At 35.1% G+C, this 14,968-nt stretch overlaps 1 protein-coding gene across 1 annotated transcript in view; it reads left to right on the top strand.

The window, feature by feature from the left end:
- Nucleotides 1-14,968, top strand: part of MED14 (mediator complex subunit 14) — a 109,403-nt gene that overhangs the window by 14,507 nt on the left and 79,928 nt on the right. The window contains exons 4-12 of the mRNA XM_007952495.1: nucleotides 2,212-2,385; nucleotides 2,990-3,119; nucleotides 3,600-3,728; nucleotides 4,041-4,148; nucleotides 4,564-4,696; nucleotides 6,110-6,260; nucleotides 6,758-6,869; nucleotides 11,797-11,922; nucleotides 13,465-13,543. Of these exons, the coding sequence (XP_007950686.1) occupies nucleotides 2,212-2,385; nucleotides 2,990-3,119; nucleotides 3,600-3,728; nucleotides 4,041-4,148; nucleotides 4,564-4,696; nucleotides 6,110-6,260; nucleotides 6,758-6,869; nucleotides 11,797-11,922; nucleotides 13,465-13,543 (1,142 nt within the window). The remainder of the gene's footprint in view (nucleotides 1-2,211; nucleotides 2,386-2,989; nucleotides 3,120-3,599; nucleotides 3,729-4,040; nucleotides 4,149-4,563; nucleotides 4,697-6,109; nucleotides 6,261-6,757; nucleotides 6,870-11,796; nucleotides 11,923-13,464; nucleotides 13,544-14,968) is intronic.

Raw genomic sequence — 14,968 nt, 5'->3', positions numbered from 1 at the left:
CATTGCATAGAAATACTGTTTATTCATCAGTTGTTGGACATTTGAGTTGTTTTCACCTTTGGTTATGAATAATGTTGCTGTATAAACATTTACATACAACTTTTTGTGTGGACATATGTTTTCACTTTTCTTGGGTATTTATGTAGGAGTGGAATTGTTGAGTCATATGGTAACTCTATGTTTAATTGTCTGAGGAACTGCCAGCCTGTTTGCCAATTTGGCTACACCATTTTCTACTCCCACCAGCAATATATGAGGGTTCAGATTACTCCACATCCATGTCAACCCTTGATATTTGATTTTTTGATTCTAGCCATTCTAGTGGGTGTGATGTGGTATCATGAGATTTTGATTTGCATTTCCCTGATGACTAATGATGTTGAATTTACTTTCATGTGCTTATTGGCTATTTGTGTATCTTCTTTGGAGAAATGAATATTCAGGGCTCAGTTAAATTCTAAAGGAGATTATTATTAACCATATTAGCAGCTGGTATGTGAGTACTTCAGTAAAAAGAGCATGATGATCATTAGGACCTACATGGATTCAATAATAAGTTACTCAGTACTACATTTTTGTCTGTTTAATTGGCTTTCTAAATCAAAAGAATGTAACTTGAAGCTAGTATATTTTGTATTCAGCAAGGTAGTTTGAGAGCGTTTCATTACTTATCCATGTTTGAGTTGGAGCACTGTGGGCTAGATAAACTGTGACATCCTATTAGAGTTCATGCATGTCTTACTAGATGATGGTCTTTGGTGCTCTTTGGCCTTGCTTTTGGTCTGATACACATTTTTACAGTGTCCTGTGAAGGGAGGCTTGGGATGACCTAAGTCTGAGTAAAATCCAGTTCAGAAGTGGAGAGAAGCTGGCCTCAAAATGGTTTAATTATGTTGACATCACATTGCAGTCCTGCTTTAGGTTCAGGGTGTAGGGGACCTCACTTGATAGAGATTATGTACAAAAGATCAAGACCTTGACCTCAAGCTTGCTGTGTGGTAGCAGTATTATGGCTGCTAATAAAAAGTTAGTGGCATTGATTGAAATCCATTATATTAGTCATTGAAGGTAGGAATTCTTCTGGGCTATGCTGTTCTAAGACAAAACAATTTTTGGTTCCATCTTCTCTGGTTGTTAGCGGTCTTTGGGCAAATATCTTGACCTAAGCCTCAGTGTTCTCATCTTCAAGGTGATAGAAATCATCTGGTTCTGTTTCCTAGCATTGAGTAAGTCAGAGAATGAGTGTGAAAATACTGAGAAAATGTAGAGCATTGTGAGTTCATGATGTGGTATTAATTCTGGGTGCCATGTGTTAAGTTGGCCCCTGACAGACTGGAGCATTTCCAGGCAGTGAAACAAGGATGGTAAGTCAGGAATGTGATATTTGGAATATTTGGAGATATAAAGACTAAATGAAGTGACTTGGAATTAGCTTGAAGACAAGGAGGGTAGGCTTTGTCTGTTTGAAGTCCATGAGAGAAAAGACTTCAAATAATGTTCCAGAATAGAAGTAGAAAATAAAGGTTTCGAGGAAATAGTTTTCAGCTCTGCGATGAGCTCTACTAATCAAGACTTCCTTATGAAATACATTGAGTAGAGAATTTATAGAAAGGATTTCTGTATTAGGCATAAAGCTGGGCTCTATCTCATTAACGGCAACGTTTATTGAGTGTTTTCTACGTTCTAGGCACTATTCTAAAGGTTTTGTATGCATTAATTCTTAATCCTCAGAACAGCCTTAAGGGGTTGGGTGTCATAGTCACAGTAGAAAAAACTGTGAGGCACACAGAGGTTAAGTAACTTGCCCGAGGTTATGTGGCTAGTAAGTTGCACAGTTGAAGTTGAGACCAGGGCAGTCTGGGTCCAGAGTTCAGGCTTTTTACCAACCAACTGAAAAGTATATTCAAAAGCATTTTATTCTATTTACTTTTCCTGTTTTCTGATACTACATATGTGTAATGTTAAGGATGGGAAAATAAATTGGTAAACTTTTTTTTTTTTTAAGTGATAGAAAATGGTTGCTTTTTAATGCCAAATAAAATCGTAGTATTTCTTCAGATTACTGGGAAAATTTAAGAAATATTTGAAATATAGATAATTTATATTAATTCCCTTGAAGGTTACTTTGAAATGAATAAATGATATATATTTCAAGTGAAAAGCAGATCATTTTCAAGGAAGCTTAATACATTTACTCTTTTTGCCTTAAAGATGATCTCGAGCTTTTTAGACCAGCAAGCCATCCTGTTTGTGGACACTGCTGATCGCCTGGCCTCTTTAGCTCGAGATGCTCTGGTCCATGCGCGGCTGCCTAGTTTTGCCATCCCGTATGCCATTGATGTACTGACTACTGGCTCTTACCCACGGCTGCCAACCTGCATTAGGGTAAGTGCTTTGCCTCCATGTTCTCAAAAGTTGAAAGCTTTGGCAATGGATTCTACTGTACTATTCCATAGTCTAGTAAAAAAAAGCCATTTTGTATGTTGAAAACCAATGTTTCGTGTAGTTTGCTTTTTTCTCTCCAGTAAAATTGTGAGTTTTTAAAAAATAAATTGAGGCCAGAATGTGAGTAGTTGTAAAAATGGGTAATGGGTAAATCTTTCTTTTGTGGGGCAGAGGGGGGTATGCAAATGTGAAAATGTGATTTAGTGTTCTTTTAATTTATTGTTGTTGTTTTTTACTGATGCAGTGCTATTGTGATATATTTTATACTTTTAAAAGTGGTAGATGGCATCTAGTGATATTAAATTGGTTTCATAAATGGAGCATGAAGAAGATAGTGTGGTATTGCCATCTTAGCTAGGTGACTGATGGAGTTATTGGTGCTCTGTAATGTGCTACAGTAATGGTCAGTATTGGCTGTGGACTGCAGAAACGAGTGCTGAGATTCTCTTAGTTAAAGTAAGAAAACATTCGTAAAAAGATAAGCACAGGTTAAAAAAAATGCCTCTTTGTACATTATTAAATAATCACTTAAATATTTTCATAGGACAAAATCATTCCTCCTGATCCAATTACCAAAATTGAGAAACAAACCACACTTCATCAGCTGAACCAGATTCTTAGACATCGACTTGTAACCACAGATCTCCCTCCTCAGTTAGCAAATCTTACAGTTGGTATGTACCAGGAATTAATTTTTTTAAGAATTGACTTGTTATAATTTTTTTAAGCAGCCTTTTGGGTTTTTGTTGAAAAAGACCATCATGAAGTTTTGACTACCATTTTAGGGGTGTTTGAATCTGTGAATTGTCAGTCATATTATTTCTCTTTAGTAACTAGAAGTACAATATTGATAGTTGAAGCTGTTGAGTAAGTCAGATTACCTGGAGTTGAAGGAGAGAAGAAATCTTAAAGTTGAGCCCCAAGAAAACACTGTTTGTTGATGTTAGAAGAGTTGCCTTTGGTTTCTTGATGAGGTACCTGGAAGCTGGCCACTGCTTATGTAGGAACCACTGAATTGTTTGGACACTTAGGAAAGAACCTTCAGTTTACTTAAGATTTCTCATAAGGAAGACTGAAAGTTATAGATTAGCAGCATGCTACTGCTTTTCTAGCAAAGTATAGTTTTTTTTTCTCCCCCCCCCCCAAAAAAAAAGCAAATGGCAGAGTGAAGTTTCGAGTTGAAGGAGAATTTGAAGCCACCTTGACTGTGATGGGAGATGACCCTGATGTTCCATGGCGTCTTCTCAAGCTAGAAATTCTGGTTGAGGATAAGGAAACAGGAGGTAAATCCTAAGTGCTGTCCTGATTGAATTGTTTTGTTATTTTTGTATTATTGAAACATTCTTGGAAAATAATAAATATACTTAGCACTTTACTTATCCTCTAATTTGAAACACATTTTGTGACTATCATCACTGCTTACTGGCTATACAAGTTTGTGTTTCTCAAAGTGTAATGTTCTCTAGTTTCCATAGATCACTTCAGTTGTTTATTAATTTATAATTTATTGTTAGTTTGCTCTTCCTTAGTTGGTTCTATGACCTGATCTGTGCTCCTTTCTGATTAACCACCTTCTTTTCTCCTGCCAATGGAAGATGGGCGAGCTTTGGTTCATAGTATGCAAATCAACTTTATCCATCAGTTGGTGCAGTCTAGGCTCTTTGCTGATGAGAAACCTCTTCAGGACATGTACAACTGCTTACGTATCCTTCTAAAATTTAAGGCACATTCTCGTAATGTGTATTTGTAAGCGTTTTGTGTCTTCTCCTCTCCCTATGTTTTCCACTTGTCTTTAGTTTTGAACTGTGACAGCCTACTTAAGACTCTCTCCTTCCCTTCTTTGGGTGGATGTGGGAATGGAGAACTGGCCAGTGTGAAAATAATGTGATATGTCTGTAAAAAACCAAGTTTTAAGTTTTACTATCGACTTTTTAGATTAAAACAAGAAGTGGTTAGTTAAAAATAGTACTGTTTAGTCTATCCATAGTCTCTAAACTATGATGAATTAAAGGACAACCTGGACCTTAGCCTAGAGCCTCTATTCATTGAAGTTTGCATATACTTAATTGACTGTTGGAATAAAATGTTATGTTAGATTTGCTTAACGAGATCCATCAGATTCATTCTGTTTATCACTTCAGTTAGAAGTGTTACATTCCCAAACTCTAATGTTAATCCGAGAGCGGTGGGGAGACCTTGTGCAGGTTGAAAGGTATCATGCTGGAAAGTGCCTTTCCCTCTCAGTTTGGAAGTAAGTAAAAAATTGGTTCTGGTGGGTTCATGTTATGACTATAAATGTGCCATCTTTCAGTTTCTCTTATACATCTGTTTTAATATGCCAATGGCTGCGTACCTTTATTAATGCAATTTTGTATAATAAGGTCCCATGGTATTGCATAGACCACATAGGATATCTGTAATTGACACCTTTTTTTGTAATGTGACATGTTTTTAAATACCTAGACATCTGTCTATTTGTACTAAGACTTAGCATTCTTAAAAACTTTGAGATTGGCTCATTCTGGGCTTATACCAGATTGCTTAAAGACCTTTAGATAAGATTGTTGAGTATCACCTTTTTAAATACTTTTGTTTATCACAGCTTTACATTTTGAGGTGTACCTTTTAAAACTTTTTATTTTTCAGTTCAAATAAGTGTTGTTTTTGAATATGCTTAGAGATGTCACATGTTTAATGCAGGCCCAAATGTCATTAGGAGCTCTGATGGTGCTGTGATTAAAGCAGTGGGCTGCTAACCAGGAGGTCGGTGGTTCAAACCCACCAGCTGCTCCATGGGAGACCGATGAGGCAGTCTGCTTCTGTAAAGAGTTAAAGCCTTGCAAACCCTGAGCGGCAGTTCTACTCTGTCCCATTAGGTCACTATGAGTCAGAATCAACTCGATGGCCATGAGTTTTGCTTTAAGTGTCATTAGAAACATTTGGTTTCTTATATACCCACACTCCTTGCATTGAGAAGCAATCTTTATGCCTCTTCTACCCTTTTAGTTATCTACTTTATAAATGTATATTAGCTAAGCCTCTCTGCTGTGTGTAACAAAATGCTTTTCTTTGCATTTTGGGGAAGCTTGGTATCAGGCTGTTTACAGTTCTTGATTCCTGTTTGACCTTTCCATTTTTTTATAAAAGGTAGGTAGATACCATCTAGAAGACAGGTTTATTTTGTTTAGTTTTTTGTTTGTTGTTGTTGTCCATGTGTTTTATTTTTAAATTCTATTTCTTTTAAATGCAGTAAATGCTAGGTTACAGAATAGCTGTCTTCCCAATATTGATTTATTTTATTCTCTCCACATTGAAGGCCTACCATGTTCTAGGCTCTGGCTAAGATGCACAGTGAAAGCAAACAAATAAATAATAATAACAACAAAATTGCCACTGAGTGGATTCCAACTCATGGGGACCCCTTGTGTGTCAGAGTAGGACTGTGCTCCATAGGGCTTATGATGGCTAAATTTTTGGAAGTAGACCCCCAGGCGTTCAAGGTGCCTCTGGGTGGCCTTCAACCACCAGCCTTTGATCAGCAGCCCAGAATTAACCATTTGCACCAGCCAGGGACTCCAAGATGCACAGTAGGTTGTTTATTTTATTCCAAAAGTTAACAGGCTATGTTGCAAAAAGTTTTTAACATTTCCTTTTTCTCTTCAAGTCAACAGGTTCTTGGGAGAAAAACAGGGACCGCATCTGTTCACAAAGTTACAATTAAAATTGATGAGAATGATGTCTCTAAGCCTTTACAGATTTTTCATGATCCTCCTTTACCAGCTTCTGATTCCAAATTAGTAGAAAGAGCTATGAAGGTAAAAGATCTCAGCGTTTTCATACTGGTTTGATCAAATGAATGTAATACAGCTTAACATTTATACATAAAGTTTTAGCACAAATTCCTTAAAATACCTAATTGTTCCTAAAATCCTTTATGATACTTGGTGTAAGAAATATTATGCTTGTAAATTTGTGTGTTTTTTTTAAACCATCTGATACTGTGAATATAATTTTTAAGATGTACTTTCAAATTTTATAACTAAGATCAGATCACCATTATTTTTTTTTTTAAGGTCTAACATTCAATCACTGTGACAACGGGTTTAGTATCTTGATCGATACTGGCCAGAATGTTAATTACAGGCGTTATCAGTACCATATGAGTTAATTTTTAACTTTATCTAAGTTTACTTTCTTTTACTGGTTAACATTTAATCACTGTGCTTCTGACAGAAAATACACTGAGTCACATCAATCTCTCAGGCTATTAAATTAAATTGCACCTGTGGTTCTGTTCTTCTTGTTGATGCAGATTGATCACTTATCAATAGAAAAACTCTTGATTGACAGCGTCCATGCAAGGGCTCATCAGAAGCTCCAGGAACTGAAGGCCATTCTTAGAGGCTTCAATGCCAACGAGAACTGTAGGTTTTTTAAATTGGCATTTCTGTCTTGTTTAAATTAGTATCCACTTTTATTTTATAAAAGGTTTTTTCTTAATATGATGTTTTTCTTGGTACAGGTAGGCCCTGACTTATGACAGGGTTCTGTTACCATGACTGCCCTTAGTTTTCACTGTTAATACCTTTTACTATTACTATTTTTATAAATCATAACATTGAACATCTGCAAGTGAAGAACTGAGAATGGTAACATCAGCAAATGACACCCAACAACACTGTATGTAGCACATATTATAAATGGTAAGATGTACTGAAAAAAAATAATAAACCAGTCATTAAGTATGGTTCCTTGTAACTTGAATACATCATAAGTCGGGGACTACATGTATATTGGTTTTGTTGAAGAGGCTGGGCATTTATGCATTTTAACTTGTAATCTACCAAGCTTTAGTTTTTCCCTTTTTCTTTATTATTTAGATTGGTCTCATTTTTGCATTGTTTTTGTCTCCTGAAAACTTTTGGCCCTACTGGAATGGAAGGTATTTTAACATGAATCTTTTTCTCTTTTAGTTTTCCTTCTAGGGTTAAAGCAGCTTTACAAATATATATAATTAATTTATAAGCTGTACCTTTGAGTGAAGCAGAATTATTACTTTTTTTTCATTTTTTGAATTGGTAATACCTTGTTGTTGTTGTTGTTGTTTGCCGTCAAGTCAGACCTGACTCATAGTGACCCCTCCTTGGGTTTCCGAAGTAGATTGCCCCATCTTCCTTCCGAGGAGTGGCTGGTGGATTTGAACCGCCAGCCTTCTGGTTAGCAGTCAAGTGCCGTAGCCACTATGCTACCAGAGCTCCCGGTAATACCTTAAGATGGTTCAAAGTAAGAAATAAAGATGTAGACACATAGTGAAAAATCTTTATACCCTCATAACATAAAAAAAGGCCAAATCCACTGACATCAAGTCAATTCTGACTCATAGTGACCCCCATTGGGTTGTCAAGGCTGTAAATCTTCACAGAAGGAAGTAAATTATCTCATCTTCCTTGCACAGAGTGGCTGTTGGTTTTGAACTGCCAACCTTCAGGTTAGCAGCCAAATGCTTTACCCACTACACCACCAGACCTCCTTTCCACCCCTACGCCCCCATAACCACTTTTGTTATGTGACTTTCAGGGATGAGTTATGCAAAATAAGCAATTCTGAACATATGTATTCTTGTACCCTGTCCCCAACTTTTATTTAGAATGATAACTACGAAACTTTAAAACACTGTTGAAAATGGAATTACCGAGTCAGGGAGACTAAGTCATCTTTTTTTTCTTTTTTCTCCTCCTTTTATTACTTAACTATGGTTTTTCATTTTAGCTTTCTGTTTTTGAACCAAAATAGGTATTTTTTGAATCAGCAAGTTTAATTGTTTTTTTGTCTAATTTGAAGTACATAGTAAGTATATTTAGAGCTAGGATGGGGTATCAGTCATTTAGAATAGAAACACTTTAATTTGAGGACTATATTTTCATAACCTCATAATAAGCATATTTGTTTTTCCCACCCCAACTGTTTTTGGCTGTGATTACCTTGTGCCTAAAGTGAACAGTCTTTAAATGGGATGATGTAGGTGAAGTGCTGTATAAATATGGAAATCTTAATGGTGCTGGTAGCAAAGGTATGCCTTTCTTCATCACAGAACCCAGCTCAAGTCATTATACTTAAGAAAGTAGCTTCTTAGGTATGTACTAGTAGCTGTGGGTTAAAACAGCTTTGATTTAAGAGAGAAAACACTGTAGGCCTTAAAAAAATAAATGAAAGGTATGCCAGAAATTTGGTGAATGTGTTACATGTCTACCAGTCCCATAAGGGTTTAACATTAGATTCATCAGCTGTTAATAATTTTAATTTAATTGTAACATGCAATGGAAGTATCCCCCCATTTTAATCCCTCAAGCAAAAGAGGTAAAGTACAAACCTAAAATTTATGAATGGAAAGTATAATTGAAACTCTCATTGGGGTTAGAAAGGGCATACAACCTCTCCCCTTTGTTCGTTTTTAATAATCAGCTTTATTAAGTTATAACCACATATAATTCATCTATTCAGTGTTTTTTGAATGCTCAAAGAATTTTACAACCATTACTGCAGTCTCGTGTGTTGTTATGTGCCGTTGAGTTGGACCCGACTCATAGCAACCCTCCTTGGGTTTCCAAGGCAGTATCACTACGGAAGTAGATTGCCCAACCTTCCTTCCAAGGAGTAGCTGGTGGCTTTGAACTGCCAGCCTATGCTACCAGAGCTCCTCAGTCTAACTTTAGAATATTTTAATCATCTCCAGAAGGAATCTCGTACTTGTTAGCAGTCACTCCCCATTTTCTTCTTCCTCCAGCCCCTGGCAACCACTGATCTACTTTCTGTCTCTATAGATTTGCCTATTTTGGATTTCACGTTATTGGGATCACATAATATGTGATCTTTTGCATATTGTTTTTATCATAATTTTGTGAGGTTATCCTTGTAGCATGTTTCACTATTTCATTTTCCTTTGTATTGTTGAGTAGAGTTCCATCATATGGCTAAACCACATTTTGTTTATCCATTCATTAGTTGCTGGACATTTGGATTGTCTCCATTTTTTTTAGGTCATTATGAATAATGCTGCTACAGACATTTGGGTACAGGTTTTTGTGTGGCCATGTTTTCATTTCTCTTGGGTAGATATCAAGAGGTAGAAGTGCTGAATCACATGGTAGCTGTATGTTTAAATTTTTGAAGAACTACTAGAGTGTTTTCCAAGGCTGCTGCACCACTTCATAATCCTACCAGCTATGTATGAGGGTTCCAATTACGCTAAACATCCTCCTTCTATATTTTAATTATAAGTGTCCCCATTTTTGGATACCTTAGAACCTGGTGCCTTTAAATGGTTAGAGCCTTACGTATGCCAAAATGGTTATATTTTATTTGCTGTAGAGAAAAATATAGTCATAAAATACGTTCATAGGTATGCATCAAAATATTTTCTGTGTTTTAGACTGTATTCTCTATATTCTTCTCTGATGCTCTATCTTTAAGAATATTCACTTTTGGTAATTAGATTGAGATTATGATTATCCCAATTACCAGAACTAATTTTACTCCATTGCTATGCTTTAGAAATTTAGGTTTTTGGCTTTACAGAATACCTTTGTACTCCATTAAGAATTACGATAGTATAGAAATGTATTAAAATCCAGCAACCCTGCTTCAACTCCATAAGTACATCACTAATTTGAGCTAATTTGTTGCACTCAACACTCATCTGAATTATAAAATATTATAAAAGAAATCCTGTTTGTACCTTTCTGTTTTGTTTTTGCAGGTGAGAGTTCTGCTGGACCTGTATGTTAGATATTTGTATATAAATATGTATTAGATAAAATTGAAAGCAATTTAATTTTATCTGATTAAATATGCCCCTGCATTCTTTTTCTTTATTAATTTGATAAATATTTCTTTTTATATAGACGGTATGGAAGGTCACTTCATTCATTTTAATTATTACAGATGTTATAATTAGATTTTGGTTTATTTGATTCATAAATCACTGCAGCTATGTACATTCATTGAGCACTTCTTTTAATTGTAGTAAAAATGTATATAACAAAATCTTTCAACATTTTTTGCATGTGCAATTCAGTGACATTGATTATGTTCATCATGTTGTATAGCCACCACAACTTTCTGTTTCCAAATTTTTCCATCATCCTTAACAGAAACTTAGTGTCTCCTAAACAATGATTCTCCTTTTCCCCTCCCTGCCACCCCTGGTAATCACTAATAAACTTTGGTCTATAGACATTTGCCAAATTATAGATATTTCACATAAGCAGGATCATCAATGTTTGTCCTTTATTTATGACTGATAGCACTTTGTTTTTCAAACCATCTTCACACATTAGTCATTTCTCTCTCCCTAATGGCCTGTTGTATGAACCCAACCAAAAACCCCACTGCTGTTGAGTTGATTTCAACTCAGAACGACCCTCATAGGGTTTCCAAGGCTAAATAAAAGGAAATAGACAGCCACATCTTTCTCCTGTGGGTCGTATGGACAGGAAGATGTTATTGTCATTGTATGGCAGAGTAGCACAGAGAAGTCACACTTGATGAAAGTCTGTCTCTACATTACCACTCTTCCTCTCCCCCAGCTTTTATTCTGTGCCATAGCTTTAGAGGAACTTGGTAACCAGAAGAATATACTCCTTTTACAACTCTTCAATCTGATCAACACCTGGAGTGCTTTCAGTGCTTTGCTCCTTCATGGTTTTTGTTATGCCAACTCGTGGGATTAAGGGAAGAGTTAATTGGGCCTGGTGGAAATACTGTGAAACTTTAGATCTAGTATATTGGCAGCTTTGGGGATAAGTGTTTTAGCATTTGCCTGTGTCTTTATCTCATCTGTGACTTGGAAATGAGGTACACAAATGACTTGGGGAGAAAAATACGTTTTTCCTCCCCCTATTCAACAAAAAAAGTTAAATAGTTTTCAGGTGGTTTTTTTTTTTTTTTTTCCTCCTTGAAACACATGGGCCCTAATAGCCAGAAAACCTCTTAAATGACAATGAAAATATTCAGGTCATAGATGAAATTTATTGCATTTACCAAACAACTGATTTTCTTCCCACTATATCAAAAACAAGATCTTTAAAAACTAACTTCTTATAAGCTACCAAATGAAAGTAAAACTAACTTAATTCAGACAGGGGTATGTTTATTTCAGGTCAATTTGGAAATTACATTCTTCCTTTTGTGGTACTAATTTATGTAATAGTACTATTCCAATTTTGCAAAACCATGCTTTTCTTCTAACATTTAGAATCATTCTCTAATTGCTTCATTTCTGCTCATAGAGAAAGAGAGTTTTTTTGGTGAAAATACAGATAAAAATACTGTTTTTAATTCTTAACTGTTCAGCTTCCATAGAAACTGCACTTCCAGCTCTTGTTGTTCCCATCTTGGAGCCCTGCAGTAGTTCAGAGTGTCTACATATTTTTGTGGATTTGCATTCTGGAATGTTCCAGTTGATGCTTTATGGACTTGGTAAGTTACTAAATAACGTAGTCACTCAGTATAAGGGGAAAAAATAATGTAAGCAAAATAGTTTTTCTGCTATTAAATATTAAAAGGAATGGTAGTAGGCAGTACAGAAAATAGTTATGGATTGAATAACTCTGGCTGATGTCTGTTCTGTGGAGTGCCATTTTAATGTAGTCTTTTGGATTTTAATGTACCAGAAGTTAAACTTCCAAATACAAGATGTATTCATGTTATTTCTCTGATGTTAAAATAATAATGTTGATGGCTAGTATTTTGTAGATCTCATCCAGTAGCTCAATTTCTATTTTACCACATGTAGTGGGTGACATGGAAATGATTCCAAGGGCTCTAATGTTATTCATGGCTGAAGAACATATTTATGACAATATAAACATCTAAGATGACTTGGGGAACAGACTCCTAGAGGAAAGGAACTTTTTCTGGCTAATGATGGAGGCTTTCTGCAATAAAGAGAGAAAATTTTAATAGCTCTTTGGGCTTAAGTACAATAGAAATGGAAGTTTGAATTCTGACTTGCTCTGTTAGTGAGTTCTAAAAGGATGAAGCACTAGGACCTTAGTTTTTATTGCTGTGATAGCGTATATTCTTGAATATATTAGCATATTTGCCATTTGAAATTAATATTAAGGTAGACAGTATTTAAAATAAAAGGCTTTCTAGTTAAATTGTGTGATTGTAAAGATTGATTTTTCTCTGAGCTGCTCCTAGAAAACTAGACTCGTTATTGAATCATACCACATTTATGATGACTAAATGACAAAAAAAAAAAAATGACAGATTGTCCTTTAACTATGTTTCCAGACCAACAAGGCAATTGTTTGTTCTTTAAAACTTTCCATTTAACTGTTTTCCTGATTATCAACATAGTATGTACTCATAAAATAAAAACTTAAACATATAAAAATGAGAGAGGCAGAAAATAGTCACTATTGGCATTATTATTTTAGGAGATGTTTGCGCTTCTAGTCTTTTTCCTATTGAAATCATTTTATATCTTGCTTTTTTGCTCAACATTCTGAGTATTTCCTAGTGTCATTAAAACCTCTAAGTGGCATGTTTAGTGAGCTAATCTTCATCTGACAGCTCTTGCTTATTCCAGAGATCATGTGTGTTTACTAAATAAACATGAGATTTGATAGTTTTTATATAGTTTAAGGTTCCAAGTTTAGCAATGCTACGGTTTTTAAATGCTTTGGATAATTAAAAAAATTAATTAGACTAAGAGTTTTGAAAATTAAAATATAGGCAAAGAATTAATTCATGTATCTGTCACTTGTTCTTCCTACCAGTGTACATTTGCTGTACACTGGTACCTTACCTATAATTTTTTCACCAAATGTTAAAGGGGGAAAACAAATCAGGTTGATTTATACCTAGGGATGCATTTAGTTTAGCCTTTCTCTGATTCAAAAATAACAATATTTTCTGCCTTTAAGAAAAGTCATTTTTTTGGTCTTGGAATACCTCGATAATGATTTTGTGTCTCATGGAAACAACTGATTAATGAAGTTCTTTGTCCTATAGACCAGGCTACTCTCGATGACATGGAGAAGTCTGTGAATGATGATATGAAACGGATCATTCCTTGGATTCAGCAGCTTAAGTAAGCTTATTTATTTAGCTCAAGACTGAAAATGGAAGTGTATTTTGGCATGATCTATTTCCTTTTCCATCATTACTCTGATTAGTCATTGTCCTTAAGATTCATGACATGACACTTAATTGCCTTTGGTACCTTAGAATCTAAATTCTCTTGTAATGGGTCCAACACGACAGTACCTTGTATCAAATTCCCCTCTAGGCTCGAGGGGTATGATGCTCAACTTTTCTTTCTTTCCTTGCCACATTTTTTCATGTATAAGCACTTTATAAATCACACAATAAACTTTACTGTATCAAGTGTTCTCTGCCATAGTCTTATTTGTTCTTATCTGAGGTAATCTTCGTGGTAGGAATCTACGGGATGACACTTTCAGAATGGTGGTTCTGCTTCTGTCATTCAGTTTCTCAAATTCTTTTGAATGCCTCCAACTATTAAATGTAATTAAGTGATAATAGTTAATTAATAAAATTACAAGGGATAAAAATAAATTATAGAAATAAAAAATAAAACTGGCAAATGAATAAGTGGAAGAGACTAGAAGACCAAAAAAAAGAAAGACTGCAGCGGGATCTGTTGCTTTTGTGATCTTCTATTGGAGGAATTCAATATAATCAAGTAATATTTTCATTAAAAGGACATGATTTTGAATTCCAGCAGAAAAATATTATATGAGCTTTTTTTTAATAGCTGTTTATTTGCATATGAAAAAGGGTATTCTGTATTCTGAGAAACAATTTCTAAACTTTTTAATGTTTTTGTATCATTTTTTTACCTATTTTTTTTGCGCATATTGACTAAACAAGCAAAGTTTAAATACTTAATGTGCTTAATAATTTGCATCTTGAGATTGTTTATCTGGCAGTTCCAGTTAGCAGAAATATACCCTAAAACCAGAAAGCGTTGGCCCAAAAGCCTTGAGCCCATTAGGTATGTCTGCACTTAAATTCACATTATTTATAAAAAACGATCCCCAGATTCTCACTTTATAGCAGTGCTTTGCAAATGATGTGTGGTGAATGACTAGTTTATTACTAAATTTATCTTGGGACATTAATTTTTTGAAAAAACTTTATTGAGGTAGAACTTGTCATGAAATTTATCCGTTTTAAGCCTTCAATGATTTATATGTCACCGCAATCCAGTTTTACAATATTTAGAACATTTCCATCACCCCCAAAAGATACCCATTTATAGTTCATTCCCAGTCCCAGCCCTCTACTAATTTACTTTTGGTTTCTATAGATTTGCTTTCTCTGGGCATTTCGTATAAATGGGATTACAAAATACATGGCCTTTATTATGATGATGATGATGATTTGGGTGAAAGTTTACAGAGCAAATACGCTTTCAATACAGCAGCTCACATACACTTTGTCTCATGACATTGACTACAGTTTTCCACAGTGCAACAGCTCCCCTCCCACT

Source organism: Orycteropus afer, unplaced genomic scaffold, assembly GCF_000298275.1.
Source record: "Orycteropus afer afer isolate SDZICR_OR568_19922 unplaced genomic scaffold, OryAfe1.0 scaffold00341, whole genome shotgun sequence".
NCBI lineage: Eukaryota > Metazoa > Chordata > Mammalia > Tubulidentata > Orycteropodidae > Orycteropus > Orycteropus afer.
This window is presented reverse-complemented; position numbering and strand designations above follow the sequence as displayed.